At 63.9% G+C, this 17,564-nt stretch overlaps 2 protein-coding genes across 4 annotated transcripts; both read right to left on the bottom strand.

The window, feature by feature from the left end:
* Positions 1-1,161: 1,161 nt before the first annotated feature.
* Positions 1,162-9,834, bottom strand: ZNF512B (zinc finger protein 512B). 3 transcript variants are annotated; one of them, XM_036245764.1, is made up of 17 exons: positions 9,786-9,834; positions 7,803-7,928; positions 7,407-7,549; positions 6,949-7,077; positions 6,097-6,845; positions 5,755-5,981; positions 5,583-5,654; positions 5,337-5,483; positions 5,058-5,182; positions 4,896-4,988; positions 4,608-4,706; positions 4,360-4,530; positions 4,056-4,250; positions 3,746-3,847; positions 3,373-3,435; positions 2,957-3,055; positions 1,162-2,641 (listed from the first exon to the last, which is right to left on the bottom strand). In XM_036245764.1, exons 2-17 carry the CDS (start codon positions 7,924-7,926, stop codon positions 2,393-2,395), a joined length of 2,787 nt encoding a protein of 928 aa, XP_036101657.1. In that variant the 5' UTR covers positions 7,927-7,928; positions 9,786-9,834; the 3' UTR covers positions 1,162-2,392. The 3 variants fall into 3 exon arrangements, with proteins under 3 accessions (XP_036101657.1, XP_036101658.1, XP_036101659.1); XM_036245765.1 differs by having other exon boundaries at positions 5,070-5,182; XM_036245766.1 differs by lacking the exon at positions 2,957-3,055.
* Positions 9,835-12,428: 2,594 nt separating this feature from the next.
* SAMD10 (sterile alpha motif domain containing 10) lies at positions 12,429-16,482 on the bottom strand. The gene is made up of 5 exons (XM_036245255.1): positions 16,392-16,482; positions 14,327-14,508; positions 14,079-14,250; positions 13,574-13,714; positions 12,429-13,355 (listed from the first exon to the last, which is right to left on the bottom strand). Exons 1-5 carry the CDS (start codon positions 16,480-16,482, stop codon positions 13,333-13,335), a joined length of 609 nt encoding a protein of 202 aa, XP_036101148.1. The 3' UTR covers positions 12,429-13,332.
* Between the last annotated feature and the right edge of the window lie 1,082 nt (positions 16,483-17,564).

Here is a 17,564-nt window from a genome sequence, read left to right as displayed (position 1 = left end):
TCACTGAATGTGTCAATCAAGGCCAGGTGGTTACCTGGCTGAGTTCCAGCCAGAGCGGAGCTGGGCAGACCCTGCTGAGCCACCTGGCTCTGCCCTCCTCAAAGGCGGGCTCTACAGACCAGCTTGCCACCGCCACTCACCAGCCAGAGCGCGGCAGCAGGGAGGGGAGAGAGGGAGCTAGGGGGTCCAACCCAATCGCCACCTTTGGCAGCAGCCCCCACACCCACTTTAAAGACAAAGAAGGGGTTAAAGTGCTAAACATCAAGTTACCCAGGACCCCTCTTCCCAAACCAGGGGCTATCTGTGGTCTTCGGGGTGACCTGGAAACACCCCCCAGCAAACACCAGCCCCCCGTTCCCCAAGGGCCAAGTACCTGAGAGGCTGGGGCGGGCGGCTGTCCCCAGGAGAGGTGTTGAGGTCCAACCTCCTCCAGCCGTGGGTGACAAGGACAGAGAAAGTGTACCTGGGCTCCTGTCAGCGCCTGCTCCCCTCCCCCCTGAGGCTGCCCTGCAGTGGCTGCCTGATGCCACCCCCACCAGCTGCACACCAGGGACACCCAGAGCACAGGAAAGAAAGCCCTCCTGTCCCCAAGCCCAGCCCATGCTGCCCCCACCTGGACTTGGACACTGGGTCACACCTGTGTGTCCATGCACGAGTGGGGAAGAGTCCACATCTCTACACTCCCTCCCTACAACACCCGGCCAGGGCTGCCCAGGATCAGAGGCTCTGAACAAAGAAGCCAGAGACAGGCAGCACCTCGACCTGTCCCAGCAGCCCCTGGGAACCTGTCCCCCTACTGCAGGGTAAGCAGAGCCGAGTCCAGCTTGGAGCCCTCCTCTCCAGGGCTGGGTGAGGACAGCAGCTGGGGACAGAGAGGTGCCCAGTCAGTACTACCTCCCTGAGCAGGGGAGGGACCCCAGGGACCCTAGCCCAGCCCCCAGATCCACCATCGGCACCAGGAAACCCTTAGCACCAAAATGTCAGATTGTTGTAAGTTTTTGTATAAAAAACAGAATAAAAAAAGGTTGTTACTTGTCACAGCAACAAGACTGGCATCCACTACACACCCAGGGGACACAAGCACACGGGCAAATATCAAAATTCACATCGTCCAGGATCAGCCAGGCCGAGCCCTCCGCCCACCCCCACCCCCAGTGGAAAACAGCCTCCATCAAAACCCTGCGACTCTGAGAGTCCCCTCCCCAGGCAGTGCCACTGCTGGAAGGCAGAGCCCGAGGAGGCGGCCAGCACTCCAGCCCGAACCCTGCCCAACCTGCAGACCCAGCCATCCTCAGTGCCCCACAGGGAGCCAAGGCAGCCCCGAGCTCCCATCACCCCACTGTGACCTCGGTCAAGCCCCTCCCAGGCTTTTAGCTCTCATATCAAAAGACCACACGACCAGAAACAAAGGGGCAAGTGAAAAAAAAGGGTAGCGGCTCCCACAGGAGCCTGGCCACAGGCCAGGCCAGACCAGCAGACAGAACAGTGGTCACTCCTCAGAGCTGGGCCCAGTTCCCTGCCCACACGCCCATGGCCCCAGGGCCAAACTGGACCATCCTGAACCTATCAGGCCACCCCAGCCCGGCCAGCGGTGTCGGCCACGCCGGAGCATGCTCTGCGTGCCCAGCTCCGGCATCCCTGCAGCGGAAAACCAGGGCCTTGCCCCAAGCAGGGAGCACCACTGGGGATGGCAGAGCCCGTCAGCGGGCCACTTCCGCCACCAGGGTGGACACAAGCCAGTGGGTCGTGGGCCCAAGCACAGCAGGGGTCACACAGGCGGGGAGGACGGGCCTGGAGAGGTAGAGAACAGAAGCAGAGGAACGGGGCTGGGGGGTGGGGTGGTATGGACTGTCAGGTCAGCACGGCAGCGGTCAGACTCAGGGTCTGTCCAGGGAGGTAGCTGGGGGTGCTGGGGTTCCAGTGTTGGGTACGGAGGCAAGGCTGCTCAGGTACCCTCATCAGCCCAGAACCAGGGACCCCCAAGCCTTGGGCCTGAGGAAGCAGATGGGGCACACAGCTTTCGTGGCTAGGGCCAAAAACCTGGCCACTCGGCATCCCCCCACGGCACCGAGGCCCAGGCTGCAGACCCTCCCTCTGCCCTTCCAGGGCCCCAGACTCTGCCAGGCTTGTGAACATCCCTCAGGCTATTGCCCTTCTGTGCCGCCCCTGGCCCTTCCCAGGGAGCCCAGCCCAGATGTGCCTGCGGCAGCCTGCACAGGGCAGGGCCACCTTCAGGAGAAAGCAGGGCGGCCTGCCCCCACTGGGCAGAGGGGTAGGCAGGGATGGGGGTGGGCAACTGGAGGGCAGGATGTCCCAGAACTAGCGCCCCACCCTGGACAGAGGGCTGGGCCAGCGTGGGGGCTGGGCCCCACGCACCTGCCAGCCACCACGCTCACTTCTCGGGCACCTTGCCGGCTCCCACCTTCCGGCCAGTGAAGCCCCGGGCCCCCCTGTCTCTGCCTCCTGGGGACCAGTCCTCCTGGGGAGGGGGCATCTTGGGTGCGGGCTCCTCGGGGGGCCGCTCCTTGGGCTTTCTGCCCCGCTTCTTCCCGCCGGCCAGACTGTTGTCCTCCTTCTTGGGCGCCAATGAGTCTGGGCTCCTGCGCTTGGGAGGCGAGTCTGCTGTGGTGCGGAACCAGTTCTAAGGAGAGAAGAGCATCTGCGGAGGTGCTGGGGCAGAGACCCTGGCATGGAGACCCTGGGGCGGAGACCCTGGGGCAGAGACCCTGGGGCGGAGACCCTGGGGCGGAGACCCTGGGGCAGAGACCCTAGAGCGGAGATGCGGGGACGGGTGGGCTTCTCGGCTCCCAGGGAAGCTGGAAGCCACTGGGAAGAAGCTGCCAGGTCTTTCAATGTTGGCCTCTTACTCAAACATCACCCACCCCTCCCTGGCCCAATCCCTCCACGGGCCAGCCGACCCGGGCCCTCGCCTCTCGCACTGGGCGGTGCCTCCCACCTCTGCATGGGCCTTGAGGATGTGGTACTTGACGCCACTCTCAGAGCTGAACTCCTTTGGACACAGCAGACAGCAATACTTCCCCACCAGGTGGTCTCCCTGCAAGACATGGGCAGCGCCGCCCCAGGGTTGGACCCAGACTGCCCCTACCCTGCAGGGTAAGGCAGCCACAGCTCATCTGGCCAGGTCAGCGTGCCCGTTTATACCTACGCAGAGAAGGGGCCCCGGTGGGTGGAACAACTCACACTGACCGACTTGTGCTGGGGGTAGGGGACAGCAAGCGTCTGGGCTAGGGTGGCCACAAAGCCCTGGCTAGTCCCTGGGCTCATGGTGGAGGCTGTCCCCAGGGCAAGTCCCATGTCCCATGTGTGGGACCCCTGGGGGGGCTGCTCAGCACCTGCAGTCCCGAGACTCACCTTGCTGCAGCTGGCGAGATGGGCCTTGAGGCCGGACACACTGGAGTAGATGGCTTCGCAGCACTGGGGAAGAGACGGTCAGGGAGGGCCTCCCGCAATGTCCTCACACCTGCATGGCCCGACCCTGCCCTGCGCTCTGGGCCTCTGGGCAGGGAGGGGGCCTGACCCAGGAGCCTGGGTACACGGGCAGGCTGGGCCTCTGGGGCTGAGGGTGAGGCCTCTCTGCCAAAGGCTTCTGTCTGAGCACCCTGCAGGGGCCCAGGGACCACAGGTAGGCTGGCCACTTGGAAGGCTCGCCCCCAGGGCCACACCTGGGCACTCTGTCCCTGAGTCCTCCTGTCCCCACACCCCCCGCCCGCCTGCCCCAGCTCACATCATTAGGACAGTTGACGTGGCCCTTCTCCTTGACTTCGTTCTTCCATGCCTCCAGCAGCTGGGGGTTGAGCGTGGGGAGGCCTGGCCGAGTGTAGTTGAGCTGAGAACACAGGTGGGCACTGGGGTGAGCCCAGGCAGCTGGCCAGAGCTGACACCCACACCCCACTGCTCTAAAGAGGCCCTGCTGTGCCCTCTGCATGGAGCCTGAACCTCGGGAGGTTCAGGCGGCCTAGGTCTAGGCCACGAGGGCAGGGCCACAGCAGGGACCCAGGTGCAGGCTCATCCTGCTCAGAGCCCAGGCGGCTCACCCGCGCCGTCTCGGGCACCAGGTCGTCTTTCATCCGCCGCTTGGTCCAGTCTCGGGCCAGCTCGTCCTCCGCAATCTCCTGCAGGTGGAACACAGCGACCTGGGCCGACGTGCGGCGGATGCGGCCACTGGGGGTCCGCTCAACACCCAACAGGTCCTCGGCCTCAGGGGACTTGTCCTGGGGCTCCTCGGGCGGCTGCAGGGCAAGGGGTCGAGGTGAACAGGTGCCACGGCTGCAAGTGCAGGGAGCCCGGCGTGTGCTGTGGGCAGGGGCGGTGGGCAAGCGTGGGGACCCGGCCACTCACCGGGGCGGTGTGCTCCGAGCGCATGTGGTAGTCGTGGCCGGCCTTGGAGCGGTAGGTCTTGCCGCAGTGGGCGCAGGGGAAGGAGGGGCTGTCCAGCTCACAGGGCGGCTTCCCGCAGCGCCGCTGGTGGTACTGGTAGCCCATGAGGCTGGAGAAGGCCGCGCCACAGCCCTGGGGGTCGGGGTGGGTGAGAGGCCAGCAAGGGGCTGTGCCCCGCCCCCCGTGGCCCCCCGTCGTGTCCCACTGACCTCCTGGGGGCAGCGCAGCCTCCCCATCTGCTTCAGCACTTTGCGCAGCCGCTCACGCTCCTCCTGCTCACTCCCCTCGGAAGCCTCGGTGTCTGAAGGCTGGGGGCAAGCCCAGCCTCAGTGCCCCTGCCCCTGCCCCACATCAGAGCCACAGATGTTCGTGGTCAGGCACAGGGTGGGAATGAAGGGTCAGTGGTCAGGGCTGGGCGGGTGAGGTGGGACAGGAGGAGAGGAGAGGGGGAGGCCCGTGGCCAGCGGCTGGGCTGGGCGGCAGTGGTCCGGGCGCACCTTGGTGCTGTGCTCGGCCATGGTGTGGTAGTTGAGGCCAGCCTTGGACTTGAACTGCTTCCGGCAGTGCCGGCACTTGAGGGCATCCTGCAGCTGCAGACACGGGGACCATGAGAAGCTGCCTGGGGCACCTCCGCCCTGAAACCCAGGGGGCAGCCTTACCTTCTGACACACCTCCATGTGCTTCTTGAGCCCCACGAGGGTCTTTCGGGTGACCACGTTGCACGTGGGGCAGACAGCCTCCCCCCGCTCGTGGATGGCCCGCTGCCACTGCTCCTCAGGGCCACCTGTGGGGCAGGGCCAGGCCTCAGGGGCTGTCGTGGGCTCCGGATGCCCTGGACACCAAGCAGAGCCCAGGGTCCACACTCAGCCCCGTCTGTGTGGTCCAGGGTCCCCCTCAGTCAAGACCCCACCCGGGCCCTGCCACACAACAGCCCCCACCTGGGGCTGGGTGGGCCACAGGGGCCGGCCCCTCCTTGCTGACAGTGCTGGCAGGGGCCGGCACCTTCTTCCGGACGTCCTCGGGGCTTGGCCCTTCCTGCTTCTTGGCACGGTAGCCTCGGGATTTGTCTTCTGCCTTGGCCAGGCCTGTGTGCACATGCAGGGCGGGGCATGTATGGGCCAAGGGCATGGGCAAACCTGTGCCTGGGCCCAGTCCCACAGGTGCCCGGCTGCCCGGGACCTCACCTTTGAGTCCGAAGGTTCCTGAGATCGATGGCTGCTCCCCTGTAAACTTCTTGGGTGTTTTCTGTTTCCTTCCTGACTCAGGGGAGAGAAAATGAAGGCCAAGGCTCCGATCAAATAACCACTGGGAGGCTGGCGGCCGCCCCTCCTGGCTGCTGCCCCCACCTGGTCTTACTGTGCTTCGTGCGCTCGGCTCCCTCGTCAGGTGGGGACACGGGGCCCGTGGCCCTGGGCGCCTCCTTGCCCCCTGAGGGCCTGCCTCCCAGAGAAAGGGGGCCGCTGCTGGCCTCTGTGCTGGGCTGGAAGGCTGAGCCCTGGCCCGTGGTGGACGGGCCGCACTCGCCGTTCTCTGACCTCGCCTGCTTGGGAGGGAGAGGGCAGGAGTCCAGGCCGTCCGCAATCCTGCAGGAAGCAGGGACGTAAGAAGCAGGAGGGCCCACTGTGGGCCGTTACCCCAGGCTGCGGCCAGGGAGCACCCCACCCCCAACCCGGAAGGCACCTCGAGGCACCCTCGTACCTTTTCTTTCCACTGGCCCTCCCCGCAACACGAGAAGTTCTGTTCTCAGACTTGGTCAGCAGCACCATTTTGCAGGACGGGGTGTGTCTGCTGATGGCGATGGGCCTGCTGACCGTCACGAGCTTACTGACCACAATGGGCCTGCTGACCGTCACTGGCTTTGTGACTGGCACAGGTTTCGTGACCGTCACAAGTTTTGTCATCGGCACCGGTTTGGTGACTGGCACAGGTTTGGTGACTGGCACTGGCTTGCTGGCAGTCACTGGTTTGGTGACCGGCACAGACTTGGTGACCGGCACAGACTTGGTGACCGGTATGGGCTTGGTGATCGGCACAGGCCTGCTGACCGTCACTGGTTTGGTGACCGGCACAGGCCTGCTGATTGTCACTGGCTTGGTGACCGGCACAGGCCTGCTGACCGTCACTGGCTTGGTGACCGGCACAGGCCTGCTGACCGTCACTGACTTAGTGACTGGCACAGGCCTGCTGACCGTCACTGGCTTGCTGATACCGATGGGTTTGCTGACACCCACAGGTTTGCCAATAGTGACAGGCTTGCTCACTCCAATGGGCTTGCTGACCCCAACGGGCCGGCTGATGGAGACCGGCCGGCTGACTGGCCCAGGCTTGGGGGCAGGCAGGGGTCGGTCCATGTGGTTCCAGATCCGGTGCTTCTCCAGCTGGGTCTTGGAGGTGAAGGCGGCCTCACAGAAGGGGCAGGGGAAGGCCAGCCTTTCTGAGGTCGCGCCCTGGGTAGAGAAGGCAGACGTGGGAGGGACGCCCAGGCCTCTGTGCAGGCCCCGGAGCCCACAGCGGCTCAGGCCTCTTCGTCCCCAGCCCACAGCCCCTTACCCCTTGGCACCGCTGGTAATGGTACTTGAGCCCGTAGATGCTGGGGAACTCCAGCCAGCACCCTGAGTTGGGACACTTGACCCGTGAGTGCACCTTGAATTCATCTTTCCACTGGTTCATCAGCGAGAGCTGGGCATGGGAAAGGCCAGGCTGCTGACCCTCCAGCCACCCCAGCCTCGCCGACCCCAACCCAGCACCCTGCCCAGGCCTTCAGGGTAGAGGCTGCAGGAGCCCTTCGACCTGGGGACCACAGCAAGGTCCAAGCTGCCCTGAGCCGCGAGGGTGCACTAGACCTGTTTCAGGGGCCCGGACCACACCACGAATCCCTGAGGCAGAGTGGCCCACTGACATTGGCTGTGGGCTTGGTGCTGGACATGTGGGCAGCGAGCAGAGGCAGGGCAGTGGCCTCGAGGGGCAGACCCCAGCATGAGCCCCACCCCAGCCCTCAGGGAGCTCACGGGAATGTCTCGGAGGGCCTGGTTCTCCGCTTTCGGACGCCCCTTTTTCTTCCCTTCTGTCCTGTCGCTGGCTGGACTTCCTGGGTCAAAGCAGAGTGGGGCCTGGCCGGGCACCGTCTGCCCACCCCGGGCCATGGGCAACCCTGCAGCACACGGCACATCAAGGCTTGGAGGCTGTGCTCCCAGGAGGCTGGTCAGGCCCGGCGTGAGCCTCCCCCCACCACCGCTGAGGCACAGCAGGGTGCAAGGCTGCAGTCAGCCTAGGACAAGAATCCAGGGCCCCTGGATGCCCCACCCTGGGGAGGCTCTCAGGAGGCTGACATTCGGGAGGTGGCCCACACTCAGCACTGGCTGCCCATGACAGCTTGGGGCTGACCTTGGCCTGACCCCTCTTACCCAGTTTTGGTGGTTCGTGTCGCACAGGAAGTCGGACCTCATTCCGGCTGCCATCCTTCCCAGGCCCACTCTTGCTGGACCCTGGGAGCCGGCGGCTGCCTCCAACACAGAAGGGATCAGTCATTGCTGCAGGCAAGTGGACAGACCTGTGAGGCCCAGCAGGGCTGACTCAGGACTTGAAATGGCTGCCCTAGCGCCCCACCTCTAGACCAGCCTGCTCTGTGCCCCGGGAAAGGGAGCCTGCCCATGCTCTAGGGCACAGGGAGAGCAGGTGACGGGTGCTTCTGGCTTAGGGGAGTGACTGCCCAGCTGAGATCTCCCCAGGAGACACCATCAGCTTGGAAGGATGTCACCCTGTCCTGAGACCCTCACCAGGTCCGACGGGCTTTCTCCGTCCCAGACACAGACCCACAGTGTTTTGAGAACCAGGTACCTTACACCCAGCTCTGAGCCAAATGGCCCCAGGAGAGGTGGTGTGCTCAGACAGAAGGCCAACAGCACCCCGCCAAGGGCCAATTATGAGACCACGGGCGCACAGGCTGTGCTGGCCAGCATCTTGGGACACCTTCCTTCACAGACTCACCCAGACCCATGGCAATGCCATTTTAACCAGGCAGGTGTCCCTCGATCCTTCTCCCCAGGACCCAGATGGAAGATGGCCAGGGTGGGCACTGAGGGCCCCTAGCCCACTCCCCAAATACATGCATCCCTCTCCAGGGGTGAGAGGGGGCGGGGCAGACCAAGGACAGAGGACCCCGCAGCACCTGACTCTGGTCCCTGTGTCAGTGGGCCCATCCTCCACGATCCCTTTCTCTGTTCCTGCTGGGGCCTCTCTACCCAGATGGAGGCCTCATGCTGGCCAGGACCCTCAGCCCTCCTCCACCTGGGTGACCTCATCACCTCCACTCTCCAAGAGCCTCTGTCCCCCATGTACGGAGCCACCAGCACCACTCCCGAGACCACTGGCGACCTGTCACAGGGAGCCCCCTGCTACCTGAGCTGGGCCTCCGTGGACATGAGAACTGGAGGGACTCTGGGCTCAGTTCTGATGGGTCCTCCAAAAGGGACACCCAAGGCCACAGAAGAGGGTAAGTGGGGGGCTGTGTGATCCCTCCCCTGGTAGTGTCTAACTAACTTAGATCAGAGAAGATGGGAAGGGGCTACTGTGCCCCCAAAGCACAGAAGCTATCTGGGCAGGCTGAGGTCACGGGCCAGGACAGTCACTGCCCGTTGCCAAGGAGGTGAACCTATCCTGGGCCTGGAGAGAGGTTCAGGTCTAAAAAGGTCTGAACAAACTTCTCTGAAAGTCCTCACACTGTAACTTCCAATGGAGGCATGCCAACATCGGTCACCCCAGCCGCCTGACGACCCCAAGCGCCTCCCGTGCGGGTTCTCGTGTCTCTCCAGCTCGGGTGGAGGAGGCGAAGTCAGGGGCCAGGGGCCAGGGCTGCAGCGAGCCAGAGACCCTCCTTCCATCCAGGGCCGGTGGCTCTCGCACCAGGAGAAAGGGCTTCCATCCTCCCGAGGGCCCGGCAGGGAGCAAGAGGTGGGAGCCTCGTGGGGCTGGAGGGCACCAGGCGCTGCCCGCAGGTGGCGGGGACACGGCATGGCAAGGCCGCTGGGCCCTGGACGCGGCGCTCCGCTGAGGCCGGCCGGGCACGCACACCTGGAGGCTGGCCCGCCGCACACCTGTCACCTGCGGCCGGTGCGGCCCGGCCTGGCCCCGGAAGGGCCGCTCGCGGGCGCCTGGGGAGGGGGGGCGAAGGCAGTGAACCAAAATGGCGACTTTTTCTGGAGAAGGAGGAGGCGGGAGCGCGGCGTCGGCGCGGGGCGCGGGGCGCGGGGCGCGGCGCGGGGGGTCCGGGCGCGGCGGGCGGGGGCTCGGGCGCGGCCCCCCGACCTGCGCGTGGGGTCAGGGTCGGGGGCGCGGCCGGCGCGGGGGCTGCGCCGGAGTCCGGGCCGGGGGCGCGGCCGGGCGCTTACCTGCGGCGCCCAGCGGGACAGAGGCGGGGCGGGGGCCGGGGCCGGCCGGGGCCGGACAGGGGCGCGGGCGCGGGGTCCGGGCGGCGCAGGCTGCGCGCCGCGCTGCGCACATGCGCGCTCCCGCCCCTCCCACCTTTGACAGTTTTACTGTGGGGGGGGAGGGGGCGAACTCTCGCGGTATTCCTGCAGCCGCCTCGCGACGGGAGGGACGGGTCGGGGGGCGGGGGCCTGCCGGGCTGGCCGGCTCGCGGGGCTGCGGGGCCGCCGCGTCCGTCCACCGGGCCTCCAGGACGCGGTGGCCCGTTACGCCGCCCATAGGGCAGGAGACGGTTTTCAGACAGTGGGGTAAACTGAGGCACCAGGGGGACGCTGGGCGCTGCCCCAAGCCCAGCGCGCCGGGATTGAAGCCCCGGATGCCTCTCCGTCCTGGCCCTGGAGAGGTGCGGCCACAGCCCTGGGGGACCCTGAACTCCTGGCCACGGGGGCCTTGGGCCTGCACAGCGGGCTTCAGCCTCTTCCAGCTGGCCTTGGACCACCTCTGCCTGTGGCCACCCGCAGGGGGTCGCGGGCTCCTGGCATGTGAGGACCAAGTTTCACTGGGGTTACTGACCATTGATTGGACCAGCCTGTCTGCTCTCGGAAGGGGTGTTTCTAGACAGTGGCCACTGCCTTGCTCCTCTGTGCCCCAGAACCTGGCCCCAGCTTGGTGTCAGGGCTGGGGTTGATGGACAGCCACCCACTGGGCGTGGGAACAGGTGGAAGAGCGGAGGAGTGCCAGCCGGGAAAGTTACAAGGTGCACTTCCTTCCGGAGCCCCCGCCTCCCACTGTACGACCTCCCCCTTCTCCACTCCTATCCCTGTACACCCTGGAACAGGCTCAGCTCACTGCTTGGGGGCAGGACACAAAAGATGGCACATTTGGGGTCCACCTCTTCTCGCAGGGACCCTGGGGATCTGCTTCCTCAAGGCCAGCACAAGTTGCCCACGTAGAGGCAGAGGCAAGGTGAGGCACTCTGTGGAGGGGTCAGTCCATCAGTTCTTCCCTTGGAAATCAGAGAGAGAGGCCTGTGTGACCCCAGGAGAAGAGGGAATGTCCTTCCCTCATTGACCTTGCCCACCCTGGGGACAGGGACATACAGGATTTTGGGTGAGGTCAGCGTGTGCCCTAAGGTACACCCAAGGTGGTCAGCTCTCCCTGTGTACGTCTATATACCCATGTATGGGATGTGTCCGTGTTGGTAGGTGTGTATCCGCGTGATCGTGCATGTCGGACATCACGGTGTCAAGGTATGTCTGTATCCTGCACTCGGTGAGAAGATGCATGTCTGTGTGTTAGTTCCCGGGGGCGGGACATGGCAGCTGTGTGTTCAGGCTGCGGCACGTGTGCAACATCATCTGTGTTTCTGCCCGTTGGGGGTGGTCGTGTGTCTGGGATGCTGTGTTCCTGTGGATCTGGGTGCTGGTGTCGTTGCGTCTCTGTGTCTGTGTAGACTGCGGGGTTGGCTTATGCCTGTGCTCCTATTTGGGTCTGGCTGTGACCTGCGTGTTTCTTATGTCAGGACACTGTCCTGTGGCTGACTACATGGGTGTCCCCAAAAGACAGCTGCATCAGATCCCTGAGACCTGTGAACGCGGTCTCATCTGGAGAAAGGTCTTGCAGATGTGGTTAGGGATCCTGAGATGAGGTCATCCTGGATTATCTAGGTGGGCCCTAAACCCAGTGACAAGGGTCCTTGTGAGAGGGAGAGATGAGACAGCAGAAGGTGACGGGACCATGTGGTCCTGGGCACAGCGATGTGTCTGTGAGCCCAGGAATCCCCAGGCAGCCACCCGAGGGTGGCCCTACCGGATTTCAGACTTGTGCCCTGCAGAACTGTGAGAGAATGTTTCTGTGGTGGGAAACCTCCCTTCGTCATGTGTTACAGTGGCCCCTGGAGCCTATTAGACTCCAACTGTGTTGGTGTGTCCAGGTGCAGTCCTGGGTCTGAGCCCAGCTTCGCCTCTTGCCCCTCCCTCTCATCCCTGGGGTAAATAGGCCCCTACCAGGATGGGGCACCACTGCCCCCTGGTGGCCTCCATGGGAGGCAGGGCAACCGCTCCTCCCAGACTCAGGGCCACCCCTCAGGGCTCTGCCCACCCCCACAAGCCAGCTGACTGGAGCCAGACACCACACTGGGGCACTGGAGAACCAGGTTTATTTCTGGTCTTTTTAGCAGAATATAAAAAAGTGAACGCATACAGGAAAGACAAGACAGGAGCTTGGGGGGCAAGACAAAGGAGGGAGAAGGGGGTGGAGATGGGAGGGCCTACTGGAAAGGGCGACATTGTGATGGCACAAGGTGGGGGACACTCAGGGCAGCCAGACAGGACAAGGGGCTTCCCATGGCAGGGAGCACAGGGGGTGAGGGCACACCAGGACTGTTATCCAATTTCTACTTGGGACTTGAAACAACCAACCTCCTGTCCTGAGGCCAACTCAGGGCACAGAGGGGGCTAGGGGCTCAGCCTCATCTGCTCCTGAGGTTCTCAGAGTCCCCCAGGGGTGTGCCAGGCAGGGGAGCAGGCAGGAGGGCACTGTAGGATGGCCCTCACTGTCCCTCTGCTGGGCAGCACCAGCCCCAGCTTTGGGCCCTCTGGCCCATGGAGTGGTTGTCAGGTGCTGGCTGGCTCTCCAGTGGGCAGGCATGGAGGGGCACAGCCCTCACGACCAGCTCCTGTGAGAATCCAGGTTTTCCTGGGAAAGGGTCAGTGGGAATGCCTGCCCATTACTGTGCCTCCTAGGTGGCCTCCATGAGCCTGAGAGGAAGGCATCTTTCAGACCTAAGGCCAGGACTCGGCTCAGCCCCGTGCTGGGTGCTGGGTCCCAGGTCCCTGTCATGCCCTGTTAGGTCTTGGGTGCGTGGGCAATCCTGAACCTGCTTCTCCACAGTCCCCATGAATAGATATGGGCATGGTGAGGGTCTCATAAATAATGAATGAAGGTGCTGGGCAGGGTACCTGTCTGGGTGGACACTGATGACCATCATCTGGGCAGCAGGTTGGGCCTGCTGGGCCTGGGCAAGGTCAGGGATGGACACACAGCAAAGGAAGCCTGGCAGTTTATCCTACCTCTGTGGGTAGTCCTCTAGGTGCTGGGGGAGGGGTGGAACTGGATGAGTGGGCAGACAGACCTCTCATCCTGGGAGGGGACAGGATGCCCAGAGGATGTGGGGGAGGGAATATAAATAAACGCTCCCTGGGAGTCTGGGGGAACATCCAAATCACTCTCTGGCTCCAGGTGGCTCCCCTGAATGCCGCCAGCAGCACCAGGGGGTGAGCTTGAGCTGAGGTCCTGGGAGGCGGGCCCACACTCGGGACGCACACCCCCCACCCCCCAGTCCCAGGCACAGCCCGGAGTCACGGTGCTGGAGGCAGCAATCCTGGTCCCACCTGTCCACGGCCAGCTAGGGCCCTGGGGACTCCTGAAGGTCCAGAGGGGCTGTGCCTTGTCTTTGCCACGGGCTCCGGTCACAGTGCTGGGGTCTGGGGTTCAAGCCTCGGGCAGCAACTAGGACATGTGTCCGAAGGAAGCTATGGGTGGATGGGTGAGGAGGAATGGGGGCCTCTGGCATCGTCCACACCACGGTGGGTATAAGACAGCCCTTACTGGGGTCCCACAGCCACCCTCCCGAGGTCCCCCACCCACCCTGCACTCAGGATTGGGTGTGTGGGGTTGTGTGTGAGGGATCTTGCAGCCCAGTCCCCGGACCTCTCCAGCCTCTCAGGCACTCCTGGCTCCTCCCACTGACCTTGGCTGAGCAGCTGCAGGCTCCGCCCCTCCTCGCGAACCTGCAAACGCAGCACCTGCTGCAGCACCTCCTGCCGTTGGGCCTCCTGCGCCAGCCCCATCCGCTGCAGCTTCTCCGCGTTCAGCCGCAGCAGTGCCCGGCCTGGGGGGGGGGGGTCAAGCCAAGGTCAGCCTTGGATGGACATCAGGAGCCACGGCAGAGAGAGAAGTGGGGAGAGGGGGTTACTCAAAGACAGGGAGAGGGAGACAGAAAGAGACAGAGAGAGAGAGATGGAGACAGACACAGATCAATTCAGAGACTCGGAGAGGGGAAGAGACAAGGATGAACAGACACCGAGAAGAGAAAAGCAGGATGAAAACAGACAGACTGGGAGACACACAGATTCTGCAGAGACACAGACCTGAAGGAGAGGCCGAGTCAGGAGGAAACAGACAGGAGAGGGTAGCGAGAGAAGACACAGGCTGTCCTGGGACCCCCGAGCCCCCCACCCCTCAGCCCACAGCACCGGTGATGGCATGCTGGGAGAAGGCCTCCACGTAGACGAGGTAGTTGTGGGGACAGTGCTTCTTGAGCCACTTGCAGACGTCCTGCTGACTCCACAGGACCACCGGCCTCGTCAGGCCACCCAGGGAGGGACTCGTGTGGTACAGGCCACAGTAGTCAGAGCACAGCCGGCCCTGCGGGGGAGAGGGCAGCAGATGCAGTGAGGTGGTGGGGAGGCCAGGGGCTGAGGTGGGTGTGGTGGCTGGGTACCTGGGGGGCCTCTGTGCCAGGCTGCTGCAGGAGCTTGACTGGCCGGCTCCCAGCTGCCCTCTGGCTGCGTGAGTCATGCCACGTGAGGCTGGTGCCTGCTGTCCTAGGCACGTGGCAGGGGATGCTCTCAGCTGACACTGTGTGCTCCAGGAGGGTCCGGCAGAAGCTGAAGTGGGCAGTGGCTGTGGAGCAGGGGTGCCTGGTCAGGGGCAAAGCCAAAGGCTTCTTTCCTGCTCAGCCCATCTCCCCTCCACTGAGGAAGGAGCCACCTTCCCAACTAGGGGTGCCTGATCCCCTAAAAGCAGAAGGAAGCACCAAGAGCTGTCCTGAGGACCCCACCTAGCTCAAGATGAAGAACAAACACCTTTCTGTCTGAGTCTAATGCCCTTGCTCTGGGGAGCAGGACAAATTCTGCTTAGATCAGAGAAGGACATCCCACCAGTGGGCCCAAGACTTACAGCCAGGGGTGTGGCTCTCGTGGGACAGCCCTGACATCACCCTTGCCCTGGGTTGGCACATGCCACACCAAACCAGAACGTACACACAGGATGTGCCTGCGACGCCCTGTGTGGTGGGGAGGCCCCTGGGTGCCCTGCCTACCCATCCTTGTAGACTGAACTCAGTCTTGCAGCCACAGCTGGAGCTGAGGCCTGGTCCTGCCCAGCTGGACTCACTAGGAGTGACTCATTGGCAAGAGGCCTGAACTTGGGGCAGCCTCGCCCGAGATTCCCACTCCCCACCTCCCACAGAGCCCTGGGCTCAGAATGGTTCCTGTGCATGGCAGCTGTCTAGCTGGCATGGGCTGCTCAGTTCGGGTGCACAGGGTGCAGCTACGTGCTCAGAGACCCGTGGTGATGCCTCAAGCTCTCCCTACCCACGCCAACTTCATTACACTGGTCAAAGCTTCAGTTTTGCCGTCATTTCTGGACTCCCTGCTGACATGAGTCTGGGGAGGGAAGACACCTGGACAGGCCCCCTCCCAAGGACGTGCACAGATCTTGGCACACAGGTGCCTAGAAACATTGTGAACGAATGAATGGATGGACGGAGGCTCTGTGTAATGTTCACAAGTCAACAACAGCCCTGGTGAGGGACAAGAAGCTGGGCCCAGACTTGCCCCTGTCTTTCCAGCATCCAGGCCCTGACTTGGCAGGCAGGATCAGTTTCCCAGGCCAAGTCTTCCCTGCCCCCAATGAGTGAAAGACCCTCCCTGGCATCCCCTGCTGAGGGTAGGGTTGGCCATATATGCCCAGGCCTCAGTAATGGGGAAAATCCACATCTTACTCCTCCCTCTTCCATCCCATAAGATTCATCTCACTTAGCACCTCCTCCTCACTCTTGAAACTCCTGTTATCAGATGACCCTAGGTGACTCTAAATTTGAGGTGTAGGGTCAGAGTGTGGCTAGTGTGGCCGCCGCCTTGAGGTGGCTTCTAGTACCGTGGGAAAAGGCTTATTCTAAGCCGGCACCTTTCAGGGAACAGGTGCCTGGGGTGCACGGCCTCGCTTGGCCGCCGGTCTGGGTGGCAGAGCAGTGCTTCTGACAGACCAGCCCGACGCCTCCGCGGGCGCCGCACCTGGCCCGGGCCAGCCGGGCCCCGCCCATTTTCTGACCCGGCTCGGGGTGGGATCTCTGTCCCCACGTCTGTCCTTCCCTTCTCCCGGCCCAAAGTCATAATTCCAGTAGAAAATGGGGCGAGGGCGGCAGAGCCTAGCTGTGTCCTCGGCCCCCTCTCAGCCCCAACGTAAGGGCTGGGAAGGGTGTTCCCCCTCCCCCCCCCCCCAGCGCAAGAAAAGGTGACCGCATGGTGGTGCCAGGCTGGGGACAGGAACCCCGGTCGGTCACCTCCCCCAGGCCAAGGGTGCCTTGATCCCCAAGGCCTGAGGCCGCGCCACCTCCCGCCCCCAGCGCAGGACAAAGACTCTAAAACCCCATTCGGCCAGGACGCGCCCCCCCACTCAGCCTGCCGCCGCCGCCGCTGCTCGGAGTCCGCGAGGTCCCGCCCCCGTCCCTCGCGGTCCCCAAACCCCCCGCCCGCGATATCCCCGGGTCCAGCCCTGCTTACCGTCCACATCCCGGCGCTCTCCGAAGCCAGCGCGCACAGCCCCGGCGCGGCCTCGCGGGGGGCTCAGCTTGGTCCTCAGCTCCGTGAACATGGGGCCCGCGGGTCCCGGAGCCGTGCACACGCCCCTCGCCGGGCGCAGGGCGGCCCGTGTGGCCGGCGGGGAACGCGCGCCACCGCCCCGCCCCAGCCGGCCCCGCGCCCGAACCGGTCCCCGCGCCCGGCGAGTCTGCGCGCCGAAGCACCTGCCACTGAGCCCTGAGTGCTGGGCGCGCTCCGGAAGCTCGGAGGTGTGTCGGCGGCGCGCGGGTCTGCGTGTGCAAAGGGTGACTGCCCGGGCCAGGGGCGACCGTGCGCACCTGGGCATGGCTCCAAGGACGAGTGACTGTGCACCTACAGGGATCTGGGCATCCGCAGGCGCCTGTGAGGCAGCGAAGTAAGGACACATTCGTCCCTTCTGTGTGTGTGTGGCAGGAGGGGTGTGCCCTACCCAGTCCTGGAACCTTTTGCCCCCTGGGGCCCAGGTCAAGGGCTAGATCAACCCCTTCCCTCTATTTTTCTACCTCAATTTATTCCTTGAATTTATACATTTTCCAGACTTTCCCATAGGTCTCTCCCTCAAGTGGGCACTTACTTCCCAGAAGTCAGTTTGATTCCCTCTTGCCCTGGCCACTCTGTGAACTCCAGGAGGACAGCCAGGGTCTGTCCCCTCTGCTCTGTAGCCCCGGAATCTGACTCAGTGCCCAAAGCTTGGCATTGAAAGGGACTTGGCTGGAGGCAGGGAGGAGAGAGACACTCCAAGGAGGCCGCAGCAGGCAGGACGGATGTGTTTCCTCCAGAGCCCGTGAGAAGTGCTAGGTGGGCTGGGCCGCCTGGCCCAGCAGCAGGCCCGACAGCCCAGTCTCGCCTGCTCTGCCAAGAGCCTGGGTGCTCTCCCAGGTGCATGTGAGCCCAGAGGGTGTCCCACAGCAGGGTGAGCCGAGGTGCATGTGGACATGCAGAGCTGTGTGCAGGGCACAGTCGTGCACGTCCCCCTCACACCTGAGCGCAGGTGACCACACACACGCTGGAGGTGTGCATGGAATTCGCCCACGTGCTGTGACCGCCCTACCGGGTCCTGCCTAGCTCCTGGCATTCGTGCTGCATTAATTTATCTTCCTCAGTTAGCTCTCTAGG

The sequence above is a fragment of the Molossus molossus genome, unplaced genomic scaffold (assembly GCF_014108415.1).
Source record: "Molossus molossus isolate mMolMol1 unplaced genomic scaffold, mMolMol1.p scaffold_m16_p_6, whole genome shotgun sequence".
Classification (NCBI taxonomy): domain Eukaryota; kingdom Metazoa; phylum Chordata; class Mammalia; order Chiroptera; family Molossidae; genus Molossus; species Molossus molossus.
Note: the sequence above shows the minus strand (reverse complement) of the source record. Positions and strands in the feature narration are given on the sequence as shown.